Source organism: Cetorhinus maximus, chromosome 24, assembly GCF_964194155.1.
Source record: "Cetorhinus maximus chromosome 24, sCetMax3.hap1.1, whole genome shotgun sequence".
Taxonomy (NCBI): domain Eukaryota; kingdom Metazoa; phylum Chordata; class Chondrichthyes; order Lamniformes; family Cetorhinidae; genus Cetorhinus; species Cetorhinus maximus.
Window position 1 is genome coordinate 55129077 of NC_135902.1, and position 24248 is coordinate 55153324.

At 47.3% G+C, this 24248-nt stretch overlaps 1 protein-coding gene across 1 annotated transcript in view; it reads left to right on the forward strand.

Annotated features, from left to right (window-relative positions):
• Positions 1-24248, forward strand: part of LOC144699546 (ankyrin repeat and fibronectin type-III domain-containing protein 1-like) — a gene marked incomplete at its 3' end in the record, with an annotated part of 134721 nt that overhangs the window by 23436 nt on the left and 87037 nt on the right. The window contains exon 4 of the mRNA XM_078570592.1: positions 14376-14593. Coding sequence (XP_078426718.1) covers positions 14376-14593 — 218 coding nt within the window. The remainder of the gene's footprint in view (positions 1-14375; positions 14594-24248) is intronic.

Consider the following 24248-nt stretch of genomic DNA (forward strand, 5'->3'; position numbering starts at 1 on the left):
AACGACACATGTTAGGCTGACTGGCAGATGACAGCTCATCACCAGCTTCTCAAGGGCAACTAGGAATGGGCAATAAATGCTGGCCCAGCCAGCGACACCCACATCCTGGGAATGAATAAAAAAAAATTAAAATTGATATGGTAGAGTGCAGAATTGGAGGAGTGCATATATTTCAGAGGACTGCAGAGTGGAGGAAATTAGAGATTGAGAGGGGTGAGGCCATGGAGGGATTTTGAAACTGTCAGACTGGGATCCAGCCTAGGTCAGAGAGCACAGGGTGAAGGGTGAACTAAACTTTCGGCAAGTTAAGATAGCGGCAGCAGAGTTTTGGATGAGCTCAAATTTCTAAAGTCGAGAAGATGGAAGGCTAGCCAGGAGGAAATTAGGATAGTCAAGTCTAGAGATAAGAAAGGCATGGGTGAGGCCTTTACAGTGGATGAGCTGAGGCAGTGTTAGATGCAGATTACGTTAGAGAGATGGAAGTCAGCGGTCTTGGGAATGGAGCAGGGTATTTGGTTTGAAGCTCACCTTGAGGTCAAACACAATAGCAAAGTTTTGAATGTTCTGGTTACGATTCGGTAGATAATATTGGAACCAAGAAAGGACAGTTCCATCCACCTCGAAAATGGAGGACAGGTATTGAAGGAGGATGGTGTGGCCAACTGTGTCGAAGGTTGTAGGTAGGGTGAGAAAGATGAATAGAAATAGTTTATCATGGTCCCAGTCACAAAGAATATAATTTGTGGCTTTGGTGAGAGCGGCAAGTGCTGTGGCAGGGGCCAACAAACCTGATTGGAGTGATTCAAATGAGTGAATAAGTGATTAAGTGAGATAGATAACCAGAGAGAGATAGAAAATAACATTTTGGGATACAGTATCTGAATAATTTGAGACATGACATGTGATAGGTGCACTGTGCTTAGGAGAAACTGGTTACTCTGGACCATTGGTTCCCATATCTCTCCACCATTGGGGATCTACCTCACCTCATGTCTGGGTCTGTTGCACACTCATCGATAGAGATTGATCACTGTGATTGGTCAATAACTCCATTATCATTGCATCATGTGACTATCAGGATGGTAAAAGGTAAACTGAATGAGCCCTGATCTTTTCCCATTTCATGGTTCCATATTCCTGATCAGAAAAAAACTCTAAGGCTTGAATTTCCAGTCTTGGGTTTGGAGCGCAGAGTTAGGAAAATTCCCGATTCCATAAACCCGACTCAGGAGAACATGCCTCGGAGGGTCTAATTTTTGTTCCATGGGTAGGTGTTAGTGGCATTCAGGAATCAGAGGCAGCGACAGGGTCTGGTACAGAGGTGGGCCGTCTGAAAGGCTTGCCTCGGTGGTCTATCCAGGCGTTAAAAATACCGAAAAACAGCCTCTCGCCCCTCACAGCCCCCTCACCCCCCATACAGAATCACAGAATTATTATAGCACAGAGAAGGCCATTCAACCCATCATGTCTGCATCAGCTCTCTGAATGAACAATTTACTTACTGCCATTCTCCTGCCTTCTCCCTGAAACCCTGCACATTCTTCCTTTTCAGTTAAGTCTAATTCCCTTTTGAATACTTCGATTGAACCTGCCTCCACCACACTCTCAGACATTGCATTCCAGACCTTGACTGCTCGCTGTGTGAAGAAGTTTTTTCTCATATTGCTTTTGCTTCTTTTGCAAATTACTTTAAATCTGTGTCCTCATGTTCTCGATCCTTTCATGATTTTGAATGCGTTTATCTAATCTCCTCTCAGCTTTCTCTTCTCCAAGGAAAACAATTCTAACTTCTCCAATCTGTCCTCATAACTGAAGTACCTCATCCCTGAAACCATTACCTCCTCTTTCACCATGGCCTGGATAGCATCTTCTTCCTTGGTAAAGGTGTGCCCTCTGCGTAAATCCCCTTTTTGGTCCCTAATTGACCCTACCGTTTTACAATTTATGTGCTTATAGAAGACTTCGGGATTCCCATTTTATGTTGCCTGCCATTTTCTTTTCATACTCCCTCTTTGCTTCTTCACTTCTCCTCTGAATCTCCTGTATTCAACCTGGTTCTGAATTGTATTTTCTACCTGAAATCTGTCATAAGCACACTTTTTCTTCTTTATCTTAATTTCTACCACTTTTGTCATCCAGAGAACCCTGGATTTGTTTGCCCCACTTTTCCCTTCTGAGAGAATATACCCTGACTGTGCCCAAACTATCTCTTCTTTGAAGGTAGCCCATTGTTCAGCTACTGTTTGTCCTGCCAACCTTTGACTTGGCCCAGATCCATTCTTACCCCACTGAATTTGGCTTTCAACCAGTTAATTATTCTTACTCTGGGTTGTTCATTGTCCTTTTCCATAGTCATCATAAACCTTATCATACAATGATCATTGTCCACCAAATGTTCTCCCACTGACACTTGATCCACTTGGCCCATCTCATCCCCAAGAACCATGTCAAGTGTGCCTCCTTCCTCATTGGACCGGACACATACTGCTGTAGAAAATTCTCCTGAACACATTCTAGGAACTCTTGTCCCTCCCTGTCCTTTACACTACCACTATCCCAGTCTATATTCGGGTAATTAAAGTCCCCCATTATAACTACTCTATACGTTTTGCACCTCTCTGCAATTTCCTTGCAGATTTGTTCCTCTACATCCTTCCCATGCGTCGGTGGCCTATAGACTGCGCCGAGCAATGTAATTGCACATTATTTTTCCTTAGCTCTAGCCAAATAAATTCTGTCCTTGACCCCTCTGGGACATCCTCTCTCTCCAGCACAGCAATGTTCTCCTTAGTCAATACTGACACTCCTCCCCACTTTCTTCCTTTCCTATCTTTCCTGAATGCCTTGTATCCAGGAATATTTTACACTCAGTCCTGCCCTTCTTTGAGCCAGGTCACTGTTATAGCTACAGCATTGTAATCCACATGGCAATCTGCATCTGTAACTCACCAATTTTATTTACCACACTCCGTGCATTCACAAACATGCAGAGTAACCCTGATTTAGACTCTATTAGTTTCTCCCTTACTCTGTCCCCACCTATTAACTTCCTATTCACTATTCTAGTGCCATCTGCCTCTTCCAGGATTCTGTGCACCTTGGTATTCCTCCTAGATATTACCTACTGGTTCCTGCACCGCTGCCAAATTAGTTCATCCCACCCACCTCCAATAGCACTAGCAAAACGCCCTGCAAGGAACTCAGTCCCGGCTCTATTTTTTTAATTAGTTCACGGGATGTGGGCTTCACTGGCTGGGCCAGCATTTATTGCCCATCCCTAGATGCCCTTGAGAAGGTGGTGGTGAACTGCCTTCTTGAACTGCTGCAGTCCATGTGGTGTAGGTGCAACCTGTCCAGCCTGTGCAGGTTCCATCTTCCTCAGAGCCCCCCTTCCTGCACCAGCTATCCAGCCGTGCATTGATCTGCTGTATCCTCCTATTCCTCTACTCGGTTGTGTGTGGTATTGGGAGTAATATTGAGATGACTATTTTTGAGGTCCTGCTTGCTAATTTCCTACCTAGCTCCCTAAATTTTGACTGCAGGACCACACCCCTCTTTCTGCATTTGCTGTTTGTACCCAATGTGGACCACAATTGATGGCTGTTTCCTTCCCCACTCAGGCTGCTCTGCAGCCACTCAGTGATATCCTTGACCTTGGTACCATGGAGGTAACATCCCATTCTGGATTCACGTTTGCAGCCTCTGGAACACCCATCTATTCCCCTAATTATCGAATCACCTATCACTATTGCTCCTCCTTGTACTCCACTGTGTAGCTGAGTCACCCCCCTCTCCCCACCATGGTGCCATGCACTTGGCTCTGGCTGCACTGTCCAGGTGAACCATCAACTCATCTGTGTTCAGAACCGAATACCCACTGGAGAGTGGGATGTTCTGAGGGGACTGCTGCACTACCTGCCTGTACCTTTTTGACTGGTGATCGTCACCTATTCCCTCTCTCCCTGCATACTCTTAGGGCAGGATTTTACCCGTCGGTGAGTGGGGGCGGGGCCTGTTCTCCGACATGTAAAATGACGCGCGGTGACATCGGGGGGAACTCCGACATCATCCTGCCCCATTTAAATTTTCAGGAAGGCGGGGGCGCAGCGAAATCAGCTGTGTGCCCACCGACCTGTCAATGGCCAATTGAGGCCATTGACAGTGGCAATTAAGTAATTAAAGGACCTGCCCGTCCACCCTTAAGGCTGACGGGCAGACCAGGAGCCCCAGAGCGAATTAGAAAAAGCATCAAACCTCATCCACGGGCGGGGTGAGGTTTCACGTAGGTTTTAAAATTTTTTAATAAAGGTGTGAAAATTATGGACATGTCCCAACTCATATGACATTGTCACATGAGGGGACATGTCAGGGAAATTTTATTTTTCTATATTTAGGATTTTTGCATTAAGAGCCGATCCCCCTGAGGCAGCACTTAGCCTCAGGGAGATGAGTGCGCTCTTTCGTGCGCATGCGTGAAAGAGCGCACTCTTGATTTTGGGATTCCCCCCACCTGCCCGCACAGGAAGCGCATAGCGCTTCTGTGTGGACGTCATGCTGGGCGGGCCTTAATTGGCCTGTCCACTATCTACAAGGCACAAGTCAGGAGTGTGATGGAATACTCTTCACTTGCCTGGATGAGTGCAGCTCTCACAACACTCAAGAAGCTCAACACCATCCAGGACAAAGCAGCCCCGCTTGATTGGCACCACATCCACAAACATTCACTCCCTCCACCACCGACGCACAGTGGCAGCAGTGTGTGTACCATCTACAAGATGCACTGCAGGAATTCACCAAGCCCTGTCCCTGCTCGCCGACCGAAAGATGCAACCCCAGGTCTCCGGTGCCATTTTAGATGCTCTTAATCCTTACGAAAATTCAGGCCTAGGTGAACACCACTGACAGACAGTAAATGTAAGTGGGACAGAAAGTTAATGATTGCAAGAGCGTCACTGTCATAGATTAAAGAAGAATAAATGAGAGAATAATTAGGGAAGAAGGTGAAGAAGTTAAGATTCGAAGAGAGTGAGTAAGAGATGCTTAGTGAGCAAGAAAGATTAAGTATTTGAGGGACTTGGAAGCTTGAGAGGTAGAAGCTGTCTTGTAAGAGAGAGATGTACCACCACCCAGTGACAGCAAATGCAACAGGATGGTTGATGGTATTTGCAGGAGGGTTTTTTTATATCAGACTGGATAAGGGACTGAACTGTGAGTGGGTCTAAGTGTATCTCGGAGCTGAGGCTCAGGCAGTATTGCTAGCTGCAGCTGTTTAAACCTGCTTACTGTAATGGGTAAACGTTTGACAACATCAACCCAACTCTGCTGTGAAATGCTTCATGAACCTGAACTGTGTTATGGAAAAGTTTAACCAATCAGTCTGGGAGAGAAATACAAGTAATGAATTGTAGAGTTAGGTGAAAAGCACCATATTTAAGCTGTCAGATTACTGTAAGGAATGATTATATGTGCTGCAGTTTCTATGACAACTAATGATTCCTTCTCACTGGTTGTGTTCATTGTAAGGAGAGCTCCTTGTTCAGATGGGATTTCAATGTTTGCAAGGAGATAGTGAACCGTCACTCCTGCAAAGAGCACTGGAGGATGCAGGGCACATCTCCCTGGAATTGTTCGAGTTCAGCTTAAACTGGAAGGAAAACAGAGGTCTCAGCCTGAATGTGATTTGAGGGTTCAGACTGAAGTCAAGGCCCCACTTTGTGTCATTGCTCAATGCATTATTCTACATCAGTGTGATTGTGCAGAGTGCATTAGGATATTCTAGATTGCAGTTAGTAAAAGCATCCATTGTTCTGAACATTTAACATTTTTCATTTTCCATATTAGCCATTTTGTGATCTCCCTCAATGCCATATTAGGAGTATTTTATGCTGTGAGACTGTATCAACTGGAAGGTGAATTCAAACAGCCCCAAACCTATTGCACACCACCCACGAGAGCCATTTCTTGCCTGGATCTGGTTGGATCTGAATTCCCAAACTCCAGGTCAGTCCTCCCTCACTGTCGCAGCAAATTCCCCCCACCCACCCTACCAACAGTCCCCACCACCAGGTCCCACACCCCACCCGCCACACACATACACACACACTAAACTTGACACTATGTTGATCCTGCTGTGTCTAGGGACTCACTGTCACAATGAGAAGGGCATTGATTTTTTTTCAAAAGCACTTTGGTCCTGTTTGACACACGTTGAGAAAGCGTGAGGTGGAACACAAGCCTGACCACTCGCTCCACTCCTTTCAAACTCAAGGCTACAACCCAAATCTTTACAAAGCACCATTGATTTTCACATTATATTTGAACACCAAACAATAAAGTCTTCAGAGAAGCTTTGTGCTTAACACTGAATCACAGAAGCACCTGGAGATTTTATTCAATTAACCTCAGATTTTAAATATGAATGTTGCCTTTGTCAGAAAACGTGACCACAGGTTGTCAGGGCAAATATTTGTAACATTCCACAGTGTGACTTTCATTTGCTTCTTCCAAGAATCGGCCAATTTATTTTCGCTGGGTTTTTCTGCACAAGGTGAAACAAGTCCATGTTGAACAACACAAACTTTTATATCTTCATCCCCAGAATAAGTGCCTCAGTCTGTCTCCTGCCCCCTCCCTGGGAGCTGTGCCTTCAGCCACTGAGGTCTCACATTCTGAAATTTTCTCTCTAAACCCCTCTGCCTCACCATCCCGCTCTACTCTTTTAAGAGCCTCCTTAAAATCCACTGCAGACCACACTTTTACACAAACCTCCTACTCTCCTTTGGATTGGCGTTTTATTTTTGTTATCCCTCTATGTAATAAATCTTAAAACAGAGTAAAGATCCTACGACACTCTCCCCATCAAACACTCCCAGGACAGGTACAGCACGGGGTTAGATACAGAGTAAAGCTCCCTCTACACTGTCCCCATCAAACACTCCCAGGACAGGTACAGCACGGGGTTAGATACAGAGTAAAGCTCCCTCTACACTGTCCTGAACAAACACTTCCAGGACAGGTACAGCACGGGGTGAGATACAGAGTAAAGCTCTCTCTACACTGTCCCCATCAAACACTCCCAGGACAGGTACAGCACAGGGTTAGATACAGAGTAAAGCTCCCTCTATGCTGTCCCCAACAAACACTTCCAGGACAGGTACAGCACGGGGTGAGATACAGAGTAAAGCTCTCTCTACACTGTCCCCATCAAACACTCCCAGGACAGGTACAGCACAGGGTTAGATACAGAGTAAAACTTCCTCTACACTGTCCACATCAAACACTCCCAGGGCAGGTACAGAGCAGGGTTAGATACAGAGTAAAAATTCTCCTCATCTCCGTCTTAAAAGGGAGACCCCTTATTCTTAAATTGTGTCTTGTCCCCTAGTTCTAATCTCCCCCACAAGAGGAAACATCCTCCCGGTATCTACCCTATCAAGTCCTCTCAGGATCTTATATGTTTCAATAAGATCGCGTCTTATTTTTCTAAACTCCAATGGGTAGGATGGGATATGGGGAGAAAGCAGGAGCAGGCTATTGAGTTGGATGATCAACCATGATCATAATGACTGGTGGAGTAGGCTCGAAGGGCTGAATGGCCTACTCCTGCTCCTATTTTCTACATTTTTCTATGTTTCAACCTGTTCAACCTTTCTTCATAAGATAAGCCCTTCAGGATAAGGCATTCCTCGTTAGCATAGTGGTTGGCATCCCGGCCTGTCACACAGGAGACCGGGGCTCAATTAAAAGTGTGTTACTAACTTAATATAATTTTTTGGAAAAGTAACAAGGAGGATTGATGAGGGTAGTGTAGTGGATGTTGTCTACATGGATTTCAGTAAGGCATTTGACAAGGTCCCACATGGCAGACTGATCAGAAAAGTGAGATCCCATGGGATACAGGGGAAGGTGGCGAGTTGGATCCAAAATTAGGTCGGCAACAGGAAACAAAGTGTAATGGTCGATGGATGTTTTCACGAATGGAAAGCGATTTCCATTGATGTTCCACAGGGTTCAGTGCTGGGTCCTTGCTGTTTGTCGTATATATTAATGACTTGGACTTAACTGTGGGAGGCATGATTGGGAAATTTGCAGATGACACAAAAATTGGCTGTGTAGTTGATGGTGAAGAGGATAGCTGTTGTCTCCAAAAAAAATCAATGGTTTGATTGAATGGGCGGATAAGTGTTCAATGGAATTCAATCCGGAAAAGTGTGGGGAGATGCATTTGGGGAGGGCAAACAAGGCAAGGAAATACTCAATAAACGGGAAGTTACTGAGAGGGGTTGAGGAAGTGAGAGACCTTGGAGTGCATGTCCACAGGTCCCTGAAGGTGGCAGGACAGGTGGACAATGTGGTAAAGAAAGCGTATGGAATGCTTTCCTTTTTTGGGTGAGGTATTGAATACAAAAGCAGGGATGTAATGATGGAACTGTATAAAACACTGGTTGGGCCACAGCTGGAATTTTGTGTACAGTTCTGGTCACCACATTACAGGAAGGACATAATTGCTTTGGAGAGAGTGCAGAGGAGATTTACAAAAATGTTGCCAGGACTTGAAAATTGCAGCTTTGAGGAGAGATTGGATGGGCTGGGGCTGTTTTCCTTAGAACAGAGGAGGCTGAGGGGTGACCTTTTGAGGTGTACAAAATTATGAGGGGCTTAGATAGGGTGGCCAGGAAAAACATGTTTCCCTTAGCTGAGGGTCAATTACTAGGGGGCATAGATTTAAGGTGATTGGTAGAAGGATTAGAGGGGACATGGGGAAAAACTTTTTCACCCAGAGGGTGATGGGCTCTGGAATTCACTGCCTAAGTCGGTGGTTGAGGCTGAAACGCTCAACTCATTTAAAAGGTACCTGGATCTGCATCTGAAGTGCTGGAACCTGCAAGGCTACAGACCAGTATTAAAAATGAGCAGCTAGTTTCTTTTTTACTCTTTTTATTTTGGCCAGTGCAGACATGATGGGCTGAATGGCCTCTTTCTGTGCCATAGCTTGTCTATGGTTCTGTGGTTCATCTCCAGAATGAGTTGAGTAAACTTTTTCTGAACTGCTTCTTACACAATTATATCCTTTTTCAAAAAAGGAGGCCAAAACTGTACACAGTATTCCAGATGTGGTCTCACCAAGGCCCTGTACAGCCGTAGTAAAACTTCTCTACTTTTAAAGTGAATTCCCCTTGCAATAAACGGCAACATTCCATTTGCTTTCCTAATCACTGACTGTACCTTGATACTAACTTATTGTGATTCATGTATCAGGACACCCAGGTCCCTCTGTACCTCAGAGTTCTGTGGTCTCTCGCTATTTAAATAATTTGCTGCTTTTCTATTCTTCCTGCCAAAGTGGACAAGTTCACATTTTTCCTCATTATACTCCATCTGCCACATTTTTGCCCACTTACTTAACCTATCTGGAGCCCTTTGTAGACTCTTTACTACCTCTTGACAAATTACTTTCCTACCTTGGTACCTTGTCAAATGCCTTTTGGAAATCCAAGCACACCACATCTACAGGTTCCCCTTTATCCACCTTGATGGTTATTTCCTCAAAGAACTCAAATAAACTTGTTAAATATGATTTCCCGGTCACAAAGCCTTGTGACTCTGCCTGATCACATTATGATTTTCTAGGTATCCTGCTATAACCCCCTCAGCAATTTCCCTATGACAGATGTTGGGCTAACTGGCCTATAGTTTCCTGCTTTCTGTCTCTCTCCACCCCCCTTTCTTAAATAAAGTCTTACATTTTCTATTTTCCAATCCATTGGGGTCCTTCCAGAATCTAAGGAATTTTGAGGATTATAATCAATGCCCCTACTATTTTTGCAGCCATTCCTTTTAAGACCCTAGGATGCAGGCCATCTGGGTGCAGATTACAGTCGCACCCCAGGATTTGATGGCCAAGGAAGGTGCGTTTATAAAGCGGCCAAACAGGTTCAGTATCAACTGTAAATCCTTCCAACGCATGCCAATGGCGGGCGGTAAGAGCAGGAGAGATCCCTGGTCAGCCATGTGATGGAAAGGAAATTGGAGCCTCTACCATCACTATCCATAGCTCCAGACCACAAGATGCATGTAAGACTGCATGTTACCACAGCAACTCTGACTCCCTGAGTGAACTGTAACACATCCCTATCCAAGCTCCTTTTACACTGTCCCATGAAACATGCCCAGTTCCTGGTGATCCTCTATTGCTATCTAAATGCTGAGTTCTAGTGAGGGGAAGGTGTGACTGAGCTGGGATCACACATGACGAATGAGCAATTGGTTGAGGTATGAAAGGGTCAGTTGAACCTTTGGAATCTGCACAGCAGCAGCTTCAGAAAAAACAGGAAGGATTCAAAAGAGAAACCATTCCTGAAACCAGGCAGCCGTGGGTGTCTCCGAACATTTACTACTTTCCGAATGACACAAAACCTCAAGCAGTCTATCAAGGCAACATGCAGAATAATGAGGGAAAGGCTACCATGACAACTGATGGATCTGCACAATGAGGACCTTGAAAGGATATTAGAGTGATTTTGGCCTTAGAGCTACAAACAAGGAGAAACACCAATCTCCACCCAAGGGACTTGCACATCATTAATCATTTAACCTAGCCCCCAAGCTAGCACTATAAGCAGTAACTAGTGATAAACTAGCACTATAAGAAGCAAGAAATTCAGGGTTAATACTGTTACTGGCTCTGCATCTAGCTATCTCTGTCCCTCTCCTCATTCTAAAATTTCACCATTGTTCCGAATCTATTCCTCAATTGATAGGGGAGCAATTTGAACTGAATATGCTTCAGATCAGATACAGATGTGACTGAAGTGCATAAAACTAGGAGGGGTCCAGATAGGGTGGACAGGAAGGCCCTGTTCCCCTTGGCTGGGGGGACGTTTCATAACTGAGGATATAGGTTTAGGTTAAAGGGAAGGAGGTTTAGAAGAAACAAAAATAAAAATACCTGGAAAAACTCAGCAGGTCTGGCAGCATCGGCAGAGAGGAACACAGTTAACGTTTCGAGTCCGAATGACCCTTCAACAAAACTAAGTAAAAATAGAAAAGAGGTGAAATATTAACTGGTTAAGGTGGCTGGGGGGGGTGTGGGGGTGGGGGGGACGGATAAGTAGAGCTGGATAGAGGGCCAGTGAGAGGTGGAGGTAACCAAAAGATGTCATAAACAAAAGGACAAAGAGGTGTTGAAGGTGGTGATATTATCTAAGGAATGTGCTAATTAAGGGTAGAAAGCAGGACGAGCAAGATACAGATAGCCCTAGTGGGGGTGGGGGGAAGGGAAGGGATCGAAAAAGGTTAAAAGGTAGAGATAAAACAATGGATGGAAGTACATTTAAAAATAATGGAAATGGCAAAAGGTCTGGGTCATGCTTGCGGACAGATCGAAGGTGTTCTGCAAAGCGGTCACCCAGTCTGCGTTTGGTCTCTCCAACGTAGAGGAAACCGCATTGGGAGCAGCAAATGCAGTAGACTAAATTGAGGGAAGTGCAAGTGAAATGCTGCTTCACTTGAAGTCAACTTGTTTCACCCAGAGGGTGCAGGGATCTGGAACTCTCTGCCAGAAAGGGTAGAGGCAGAAATCCTGCTCACATTTAAAAAATATTTGGATATGCACTTGAGGTGCTGTAATGTATCAGCTACAGAGCAAGATCTGGACAGTGGAATTAGGCAGGAAGGCTACTTGTTGGTTAGTGCAGACACGATGGACAGAATGGCTTCTTCCCTGCTTTACATTTTGATGGCCTGAATTTTGCACTCATTGGGCGTGTGCGATCGGCGGGTCTGGAAGCAGACACGAAGTACGCTTCCCCCGTAACCAGCCTCCCACCACCATCTTACACTTGCTACCAATTAACAGCCAGTCAGTGTGAAACAAGCCTGCAGAAAGGCTCAGCACTGCCATTGGGGCGGGGGGTGGGGGGGAATGCGGGCGTCTGGGGGATTGAGGGCCGGGGGGGATTGAGGGTGGGGGGGAAATGAGGGCGGGGTGGGGTGGGGGGATTGAGGGCCGGAGGTGGGGGGGAAATGAGGGCGGGGGGGGTGATTCTACACTGTCCCCATCAAACACTCCCAGGGCAGTTACAGCACGGGGTTAGATACAGAGTAAAGCTCCTTCTACACTGTCCCCGTCAAACACTCCAAGGACAGGTACGGCACGGGGTTAGATACAGAGTAAAGCTCCCTCTACACCGTCCCCATCAAACACTCCAAGGACAGGTACGGCACGGGGTTAGATACAGAGTAAAGCTCCCTCTACACCGTCCCCATCAAACACTCCAAGGACAGGTACGGCACGGGGTTAGATACAGAGTAAAGCTCCCTCTACACTGTCCCCATCAAACACTCCCAGGACAGGTACAGCACGGGGTTAGATACAGAGTAAAGCTCCCTCTACACTGTCCCCATCAAACACTCCCAGGACAGGTACAGCACAGGGTTAGATACAGAGTAAAGCTCCCTCTACACTGTCCCCATCAAACACTCCCAGGACAGGTACAGCACGGGGTTAGATACAGAGTGCTTGTCAGGTGGGATTATATTCTGTTTCTGAAATGCCGCTCAGAATGTATCCAGGGTCTGTGTGGCAGTGAGCCCCGGAGCTTGTTCCTAGCTATCCACTGAGTCTGTGTTCTGTTCCTATAGTAATGGAGTAAATGTTTGATGTGGAGTGTCTCAGGTTGCAGTGAGATGACATGTTGTCTCTGTGCTGTCCACTCACCCTCACTGTCTGTAATTAGCTGTTTGCTTACAGGTGACAATTGGCAGAGTGGGAACTTTGTTATATTTTAATCACACAGTTACTGAAAAGGACTGTATTGGACCCTGGCAGGTAGGTGAGCAGAAGGAATCCTAGGGTTCAGTCACCAGCACCAAGAACTGATGCTGCTCACTTCTCAAACATTGCTGTGATTCCCTGTTAACTTTATCCCCCTTTCTCCACTCTCTCTCTGGACCATTCGTTCCACAGCTTCACGCCCCTGCAGAGTGAATGATTTGTTCCTATTCTCTCCTAACATGCCCACTGTGACTGGGTAAAATCCACATCTGCTGACCCCCTCCTGGCACCTCATTAAACTGAATGATAGCAGGCCATTCAGTCAATTATGTCCTCATTCAACACACTCACATACACACCGAGACACCCTCACTCTTGTACATCTGAGACCCACTCTCACAAACACTCACTCTGAGTCACTCTCACACTCACACACACGCTCACATTCGGACACTCCAAGAAACACTCTCACTCAGACACTCTGGGGCACACATTCACTCTCTAAAAACCACTCTCACATTCACTCTCAGACATACTCTCATTTTCATTCTCACACTCAGTTGATAGCAGAAATTAGAAGCAAGAACCTGAGTCAGCTTACCCCCTCGCCAGCCCACAGCTTTCTCACTCCAAAACTAGCTGAGCTGAAGCCAGTACTGAAGGAGCACCGCCCTGTCGGAGGGTCAGTACTGAGGGAGTGACGCACTGTCAGTCGGTCAGTACTGAGGGAGTGACGCACTGTCGGTGGGTCAGTACTGAGGGAGTGCTGCACTGTAGGAGGGCCAGTGCTGAGGGAACGCAACACTGTTGGAGGGTCAGTACTGAGGGAGTGCTGCACTGTCGGAGGGCCAGTACTGAGGGAGTGCCGCACTGTCGGAGGGTCAGTACTGAGGGAGTGCCGCACTGTCGGAGGGTCAGTACTGAGGGAGTGCTGCACTGTCGGAGGGCCAGTACTGAGGGAGTGCTGCCCTGTCAGAGGGTCAGTACTGAGGGAGTGCTGCACTGTCGGAGGGTCAGTACTGAGGGAGTGCTGCACTGTCGGAGGGTCAGTACTGAGGGAGTGCTGCACTGTCAGAGGGTCAGTACTGAGGGAGTGCCGCACTGTCGGAGGGTCAGTACTGAGGGAGTGCCGCACTGTCGGAGGGTCAGTACTGAGGGAGTGCTGCACTGTCAGAGGTGGTGTCCTTTGTGAAAACAAGGTCCCAAGTGCCCTCTCAGGTGACTGTAAAATATCCCAAAGGTTGGTTCAAATTCTCTACAACTGAGCGGCATCAGGTGAATCTACGTTTCGGAGATAGGAGTTGAATGTTCCTATTGCCTGTGCTCAACGACTTCTGTTTCTCTTTTCCTAATTATTGTAACGTGTTATAGCTTAGTTGTTTGACTAGCTTAATGAAGCAAGGCTGCTCTGTCCCTCTCAGTGGCCACGCGGTTTTCCTGGATTGCAGTTGTGAATCCCGAGCAGACTGAATTGTTTTTCAGTTGAGTGTTTGGGTCAGTTACTGCGAGAGGAGTAATCCAGTGTGATGGAGCCTGAGATGCAGCTGACGGTCCTCAGGGGATAGCGATGCTGCTTACCGGTATATTGTTACTCCCACAGGTTCCCAGCCAGGAGCAAATGACAAGATACCAAACTCCCGTGTAGCAGCGCAGCAGCATTACTGGATCGGTGACCCTGATCCCTGGGGAAACTCACGCAAACCCACCCTGAGGAAAAGCATCTCTGCGGATGACAATTTATTCCAAGTGGCGCGGAAGGAGCATCGGACACTGTTCAGCTGGGTCAGGGGAGGCAGGAACAAGACCAGGCGAAAACATGTGAGTCGCAGGGTGTGCTTTCTGTGGATAATGTCACCAAAACAACCAGAAATTATTTTCATATTCTCAAATGAAATTTTGTGGAAATTAGTTTCCTGTTCCTTTAATTCTGTCAATCTCTCCTTATTCTCTCTCTCCTCCCCAATCTCTCCCCTCTCTGTCTCCCCCTCTCTTTTTTTCCCCATTCTCTCTCTCTCTCCCCACCACGGCTTTTGTCTCTCTCTCTCTCTCTCACAGTTCTATCATTGCTGTATAACACAAGTCTGTTCTCCGCAGTAAGAGCTGCTGGATTGTATTGAATGTAATGGGTGACCAGTAGCTGAAGTTGTGGTTCAATCGGGGTGCTGAAGCCTTGGCTTTTGGTGATTGTTTGGTGCGATCTTCTTTCCAAGCTGAATGGCTCAAGGCCAGTGCATTGTGAATAGTTCACAGTGACACTGAAACCCTTGTTCATTAAATATCACTCACTTTATGCTCCTGCTGGTTACTGCCTGCTCAGGACTGTCTCCATAACACACCACAGCTCTCCAAATTTTATGATCCTTCCTCTCCACACGACTGTCATTTCACAGAAACAGGATTCAGCCCCTCGAATCTGTTCCACCATTCAGTTACATAATGGCTTTCAGTATGTCAACCCCATCTACCCACTTTAGCTTCATATCCCTCAATTCAACAAGATCTATTGACTTCAGTTTTGACATTTTCAATTGACCTGAAGCCTCCACAGCTTTTTGAGGAGAGAGTTCCAGATTTCCGCTCCCCTTTGTGTGAGGAAGTGCTTCCTGAGATCACCCCCGAACGGCCTGACTCCAATTTGAAGATTCTGCCCCTATGTCCTGGACTACCCCCGACCCACACCCCACCCAACTCACCCACCCCACCCCACTCCACCATCCCCAAGCAAATAGTTTCTCACTATTAACCCTATCAAATCCTTTAATCATCTTAAACGCCTCAATTAGATCACCCCATAATTTTCTATATTTAAGGGAATACAAGCCTAGTCTCTGCACCCTGTCCTTCTAATTTAACCCTTTTTAGCTCCGGTCCCATTCTGGTGAATCTGCACTGCATCCCCTCCATGGCCAGTCTCTTCCTGAGGTGCGGGGCCCAGAACTGAACCCACAGTTACTCCAGGTGGGGTCTGAGCAGAGTTTTAAACAACTGAAGCATGACTTCCTCCCCTTTGTATTCCAGCCCTGTCGAGATAAAGGCCAACATTCCGTGAAGCTCTTTGATTGCTCTTTGTACCTGTCCACGAGCCTTTTAGTCATCCCTGTACTTGGATCCCGAAATCGCACTGCTCCACCACAGGTTGTAGTCTCTCACCACTTAGAAAAATTCTAATCTATATTTCTTAGGTCTAAAATGGATGACCTCACACTTCCTCACTCACTTGGGGCAGAGGGGAGACACACTCACTGTCTGGGTGGTGGAGGGGAGACATACTGTCTGGGTGGTGAAGGGGAAACACACTGTCTGGGAGGTGGAGGGGAGACGTACTGTCTGGGTGGTGGAGGGGAAACACACTGTCTGGGTGGTGGAGGGGAGACATACTGTCTGGGTGGTGGAGGGGAAACACACTGTCTGGGTGGTGGAGGGGAAACACACTGTCTGGGTGGTGGAGGGGAAACACACTGTCTGGGTGGTGGAGGGGAAATACACTGTCTGGGTGGTGGAGGGGAAACACACTGTCTGGGTGGTGGAGGGGAAACACACTGTCTGGGTGGTGGAGGGGAAACACACTGTCTGGGTGGTGGAGGGGAAACATACGGTCTGGGTGGTGGAGGGGAGACATACTGTCTGGGTGGTGGAGGGGAGACATACTGTCTGGGTGGTGGAGGGGAGACATACTGTCTGGGTGGTGGAGGGGAAACACACTGTCTGGGTGGTGGAGGGGAAACACACTGTCTGGGAGGTAGAGGGGAGACATACTGTCTGGGTGGTGGAGGGGAGACATACTGTCTGGGTGGTGGAGGGGAGACATACTGTCTGGGAGGTAGAGGGGAAACACACTGTCTGGGTGATAGAGGGGAAACACACTGTCTGGGTGGTAGAGGGGAGACATACTGTTTGGGTGGTGGAGGGGAGACATACTGTCTGGGTGGTGGAGGGGAGACATACTGTCTGGGTGGTGGAGGGGAAACACACTGTCTGGGTGGTGGAGGGGAGACATACTGTTTGGGTGGTGGAGGGGAGACATACTGTTTGGGTGGTGGAGGGGAAACACACTGTCTGGGTGGTGGAGGGGCAGACGCATTGTCTGGGGTGAAGGGGCAGGCGCATTGTCTGGACGTGGTACTGCCCCATGTGAGATACCAGGTTGGATGGCCAGTCTCTCTGACCCACGTGAGATACCAGGTTGGATGGCCAGTCTGTGTGGAGCTGGTTCAGTGACTGGTTCCTGACTTTGACGTGAGTCCATGAGATTTTTTTATTCATTCACAGGATGTGGGCTTCACTGGCTGGGCCAGCATTTATTGCCCATCCCTAATTGCCCTTGAGAAGGTGGTGGTGAGCTGCTTTCTTGAACCACTGCAGTCCATGTGCTGTAGGTACACCCAGAGTGCTGTTAGGGATGGAGTTCCAGGATTTTGACCCAGCGACAGTGAAGAAATGGTGATATATTTCCAAGTCAGGATGGTGAGTGACTTGGAGGGGAACTTCCAGGTGGTGGTGTTCCCATGTGTCTTCTGCCCTTGTCCTTCTAGATGGTAGTGGTCATGGGTTTGGAAGGTGCTGCCTAAGGAGCCTTGGTGAGTTGCTGCAGTGCATCTTGTAGATGGTACACACTGCTGCTACTGTGCGTCGGTGGTGGAGGGAGTGAATGTTTGTGGATGTGGTGCCAATCAAGTGGGCTGATTTGCCCTTGATGGTGTCCAGCTTCTTGAGTGTTTTGGAGCTGCACTCATCCAGGTAAGTGGGGAGTATTCCATCACACTCCTGACTTGTGCCTTGTAGATGGTGGACAGACTCTGGGGAGTCAGGAGGTGAGTTACTCGTTGCAGGATTCCCGGCCTCTGACCTGGTCTTATAGCCACAGTATTTATATGGCTGGTCCAGTTCAGTTTCTGGTCAATGGTAACCCCCAGGATGTTGATAGTGGAGGATTCAGTGATGGTAATGCCATTGAACATCAAGGTGCAATGGCAAGATTCTCTCTCGTTGGAGATGGTCATTGCCTGACACTTGTGTGGCATGAATGTTATTTGCCACTTGTCAGCCCAAGCCTGGATATTGTCCAGGTCTTGCTGCATTTGGATACAGACTGGTTCAGTGTCCGAGGAACTGCAAATGGTGCTGAACATTATGCAACGATCAGCGAACATCCCCACTTCTGACCTTATGATGGAAGGAAGGAGCTCTAGATGGTTGAGCTCAGGACACTACCCTGAGGAACTCCTGCAGTGATGCCCTGGGACTGAGGTGATTGAACTCCAGCAATCACAACCATCTTCCTTTGTGCTGGGTATGACTCCAACCAGTGACGAGTTTTCCCCTGATTCCCATTGACTCCAGTTTTGCTAGGGCTCCTTGATGCCACACTCTGTCAAATGCTGCCTTGATGTCAAGGGCAGTCACCCTCACCTCACCTGAGGGAGAAGAGTGGAAATCAGGCTGTACATAAACTCCCAATCATTTGACATGAGCCATTGTAGGAAAGTGTGTTACTGTGAAAATAAGGATCTTGCTCTCTGTGAGAAATTAATAACTTCCAGGCCGTTTACCTGTTCAAATATTATAGAAGCTTCTAATACACTTTGGATAATCTTAGAGAGAAATCTGCTTAAAACTAGGAGTTTTTTTAGCTGATTACAACTGAAAGGCAGACTTGTATTTCCATATCACCTTTCACACACACAGGATGTCCAAAGTGCTTCACAGCTAACAAAGTATCTTTGAACTGTAGTCACTGTTACAATGTAGGAAATGTTTCAGCCATTTTGCACACAGCAAGCTCCCACAAACAGCAATGTGATAAAAACCACATAACCATTTTTAGTGATGTTGGATTAAGGTTAAATATTGATCAGTATGCAGAGGAGAACTCCCCTGCTCTGCAAAATAGTGGCCATGGGATATTTTACATCTCTCTGAGAGCAGAAGGGCCTCTGTTTAACGTTTCATGCAAAACATGGCACGTCTGATGGTGCAACACTCCCTCAGTACTGACCCTCTGACAGTGCAGCACTCCCTCAGTACTGACCCTCTGACAGTGCAGCACTCCCTCAGTACTGACCCTCCGACAGTGCAGCACTCCCTCAGTACTGACCCTCCGACAGTGCAACGCTCCCCCAGTACTGACCCTCCGACAGGGCAGTTCTCCCTCAGTACTGACCCTCCGGCAGTGCAGCACTCCCTCAGTACTGACTCTCCGACAGTGCAGCACTCCCTCAGTACTGACCCTCTGACGGTGCAGCGCTCCCTCAGTACTGACCCTCCAACAGTGCAGCACTCCCTCAGTACTGACCCTCCGACAGGGCAGCGCTCCATCAGTACTGAACCTCCAACAGTGCAGCGCTCCATCAGTACTGACCCTCCGACAGTGCAGCACTCCCTCAGTACTGACCCTCTGACAGTGCAGCACTCCCTCAGTACTGACCCTCTGACAGTGCAGCACTCCCTCAGTACTGACCCTCTGACAGTGCAGTACTCCCTCAGTACTGACCCTCTGACAGTGCAGCACTCCCTCAGTACTGACCCTCTGACAGTGCAGCACTCCCTCAGTACTGACCCTCCGACAGTGCGGCACTCCCTCAGTACTGACCCTCTAACAGTGCGGCACTCCCTCAGTACTGACCCTCTGACAGTGCAGCACTCCCTCAGTACTGACCCTCTGACAGTGCGGCACTCCCTCAGTACTGACCCTCTAACAGTGCAGCACTCCCTCAGTACTGACCCTCCGACAGTGCAGCACTCCCTCAGTACTGACCCTCTGACAGTGCAGCACTCCCTCAGTACTGACCCTCTGACAGTGCAGCACTCCCTCAGTCCTTTAAAACTTCATCGGAGTCAAGGGTCGGGCCATAAGCGCTGATGATGGTGGCAAACTGATTACAGCTGAGCTGCAGGTGAAGTGTCATGAGTCTTTCATTTTTACAATTGGAGAGTTCTGGCTTCGCAGCCAAGATCCTATTCCAGATGGGGAAGCCATCTCTGTGAAGATGAAGTTTTCTGTGATCTTTTCCTTGATGAAGTCCTCACCGCCATCCCAAAAGAAGGACAGGTCATTCTTTTGAGGAACTTTAATGCCAGGGTTAGACGTGACTCTGGGGTGGCACATTGGGAAAAACAGGGTGGGAAAAGCCAATGCAAATGGTACCCTCTTGCGGTCAAAGTGTGCATGGCCTCATTATAACAAACACCTTCTTCCACCAGAAGGACAATTAGAAAATCACATGGTGGCATCCTAGATCAAAGCATTATCACCTCCTGGATCATGTTGTTCTTCCGGTCAAAGATCTAAATGCTGTCTGTATCTTTGATCCATGCGAGGGCCTGTTGCCTCATGGACAGATCTTTAACTTGTTCGGCCGGTGATGAACATCCACCTAACACCAAAACATCACAAAATCCAAAAGTCCAAGAGGAAGAAGATCAATGTCTCAGCCTAAAGCAGCCCAACTGAAGAGAGGAATTCCAAGTGCAGCTCACAACCAATCTGGAAAATCTTCACACATCCAACTCAATTCCAGAACAATGGAACAATGGGATCAAATAAAGTTGGTCGTACTGGACTCCTGTGTCCAGACCATTGGGTTCGAGCATCGTTGTCACCAGGACTGGTTCGATGAAAATGATGCTGAGATAACTGACCTCCTGGAACAAAGCCAAGGCTTCATTGCCTGGCACAACAACCCAAGGTTGCAAGTCAAGAAGACAGTGTTCCAATAGATCAAGACTGACGCCAAAGACAAATCCGAAAGGTAAAGGACATGTGGTGGGAAGAGAAAGCCCGAGAGTTCCAACAATACGCTGACCATCATGACATGCAAAGCTTCTTTGAAGCCACCAGGACCATCTATAGAACAATGTCAAATGGACAAAATCCCCTTCGCCCGCAGGATGGTGTCTCTCTTCTTAAGGATGACAATACTGTCCATCAACGCTGGGAAGAACACTTTCAACAACTTCTCAATCATAAATCCACAGTGGCAGCTGATAATCTCCAGCCTAGCCCCCAGTACCTGTGGTAGAATCCATGGGTGAACCACCATCGATGGGAGAGCTGCAACAAGCAATCAAACGGGTGAAAGCGAGCAAGCCTGTGGCCCCAATGGTCTTTCAGCTGAGGTCCCCAAATCTGGTGGGTGTGGGAATCCTCCCAGAGACACCGTGTGGCTTTAGACCTTCCAGAGGAACCTCTGATATGGTCTTTGTTTCCAGACAAATCCAAGAAAATGTCAAGAACACCATCAGGAACTCTTCATTGCACTCACTGACCTGAGCAAAACATTGGACTCAGTGAATCACGAGGCTCTGTGGATTGTGCTCCAGAGATTTGGATGTCCAAGAAACTTCATCACACTCCTGAAGCTGCTGTGTGATGATATGATTGCAGCTGACTTGTGTGGGAGATCTGAAACAGACGCTTTCAAAATCCAAACCAGGGTCAAGCAAGGCTGTGTGATAACCCCCATACCATTTACAATCTATCTGACAATGGCTATTCACCTCATCAAAGATCAACAGCTCTCTGATGTGAGTGTTAAATACAGCCTGGATGGAAAACTCTTTAATTTCAGTTACCCTGTGCCAAAACTAAACTGATACTGACATACGTGATCTACAGTTTGTGGTGACTGCAGAGTCATTGCCCACTCTGCGCCAGATTTGCAAGCCACTCTCGAACTCTTCAATTCTTCATACAAGAGACTTGGCCTGTCCTTGAATGTTGCCAGGACAAAACTCATGTAAACCCACACCTGGTCAGACAAATATTCCATCTCCCATAAATGTTGAAGGAGAGACTCTGGAATATGTTGAGCATTTCCCACACCTTGGCAGCCACCTCTCTCAAAAGGTCACCATTGACGAGGAGATCCAACACCAGAGCAGCCACACCAGCTCAGCTTTGTCCAAACCACAGCAGCAACTGTTTTTTGACAACAAAGATCTCCGCAAGTCAACTAAAGTCCTAGAGTACAGAGCAGTTGTTGTCACCGCACTCTGGTGATATTTTTCCAGGGCTGCTTTGTCAGACACTCCAGGACAATCCTGGATGGTTGGACACACTGCTTTGTACGCCAGAGCTGTTTTTTGGTCTGGAACCATCTAAATAAGGGATATGGGCAAAAATTGTCTTCACAAGAGGAAATCACCTCCTCATTTATGTGGGAATCAATATTAGACATGTTAATAAATCTCTCAGGGTATAATCTCACTTCTGACAAGGACCAAGGAAGAGGCAATGGTACCTGGCAAAGCTGTCAGTGAGCAGTAGATATGAGAAGGATTCTGAGTGTTCCTGAGGAAAGATTGACAGAGAAGCACTTTGATTGATGTGTGGTAATAAACAAAATACACTAGAGTGTTTCTGTTTTGATGAAAACATATTTATTTCTGCTGCGAGAGCTGGATGTGACTGCATGACTGCACAATAGGGTGAAAACCCCATCTGTCGAGTGCTGCAACATTCAGAGCTTCACTCGACACTGATGCCTTATATTCTTACCCCCAAAGAGTTGTGGAATTTAATTAAGGGATTAGTTATACCATACCTGTCGGGGTGGGGGCTTATAACACACAATGGGTGTGACTGAGGACAGCCAGTTCCCCATCCCACCTGAAATATTCCAGCACCTTCTGTATGATCTCAGTTATCATTTGAAAATATAATCAGACGATATTTTAAAAACGAAGTGCCAGCTGTATTCTTCGAGGAGAATGGGACATTACTTTCTCTCCTTGCTTGCCAGTTGTGAGCAGGGCTGTGGGAGGACGCAGTTCGAGTGCACCCAGTTTTTTCCTGATCTCACACAATAGGTAGTTATTGGAGGTTAATCACCTCACTCCCAGGACATCACTGCAGGACTTCCTCAGGGTCGTGTCCTTGGTAGAAACATCTTCAGCTACTTCATCAGTGACCTTCTCTCAATCGTAAGGTTAGAAGTGGGGATGTTCGCTGATGATTGCACAATGTTCAGCACCATTCGTGACTCCTCAGATACTGAAGCAGCCCATGATCAAATGCAGCAAGACCTGGACAATATCCAGGCTTGGGCTGAGGAGTACCATAGAACCACAGAAAAGCAACATTCGTGACACACAACTGTCAGGCAATGACTTTCTCCAACAAGAGAGAATCTAACCATCTCCCCTTGACAGTCAATGGCATTACCATCACTGAATACCTTATTATCAACATCCTGGAGGTTACCAGAAACGGAACTGGACCAGCCATATATATACTATGGCTTTAAGAGCAGGTCAGAGGCTAGAAATTCTGCGGTGAGTAACTCACCACCTGACTCTCCAAAGCCTGTCCACCATCTATAAGGTACAAGTCAGGAGTGTGGTGGAATACTCCCCACTTGCCTGCATGAGTGCAGCTCCAACAACACTCAAGAAGCTTGACACCATCCAGGACAAAGCAACTCACTTGATCGGCACCCTGTCCAGCACCTTAAACATTCACTCCCTCCACCACCAACGCACAGTAGCAGCAGTGTGTACCATCTACAAGATGCACTGCAGCAACTCCCCAAGCTCCTTTGACAGCACTGTCCAAACCCACAGCCCCTAACACCTAGAAGGACATGGGCAGCAGACATATGGGAACTTCACCACCTGCAATCTCCCCACCAAACCAGACACAATCCTGAATTGGAAGATATCACCGTTCCTTCACTGTCGCTGGGTCAAAATCCTGGAACACTCTGATATACCCCACACCCCTCACTGTAACATTCTGATATACCCCACACCCCTCACTGTAACACTCTGATAAACCCCACACCCCTCACTGTAACACTCTGATATATCCCACACCCCTCACTGTAACACTCTGATATAACCCACACCCCTCACTGTAACACTCTGATCTACCCCACACCCCTCACTGTAACACTCTGATCTACACCACACCCCTCACTGTAACACTCTGATATACCCCACACCCCTCACTGTAACACTCTGATATACCTCACACCCATGACTGTAATGCTCTGATATACCCCACACCCTTCACTGTAACACTCTGATCTATCCCACACCGCTCACTGTAACACTCTGATATACCCCACACCCCTCACTGTAACACTCTGATATACCCCATACCCCTCACTATAACACTGATATACCCCACACCCCTCACTGTAACACTCTGATATAACCCACACCCCTCACTGTAACACTCTGATCTACCCCACACCCCTCACTGTAACATTCTAATATACCCCACATCACTCACTGTAACACTCTGATATATCCCACAACCCTCACTGTAACACTCGGATATACCCCACACCCCTCATTGTAACACTCTGATATATCCCATACCCCTCACTGTAACACTCCGATATACCCCACATCCCTCACTGTAACACTCTGATCTACCCCACACCCCTCACTGTAACACTCTGATCTACACCACACCCCTCACTGTAACACTCTGATATACCCCACACCCCTCACTGTAACACTCTGATAT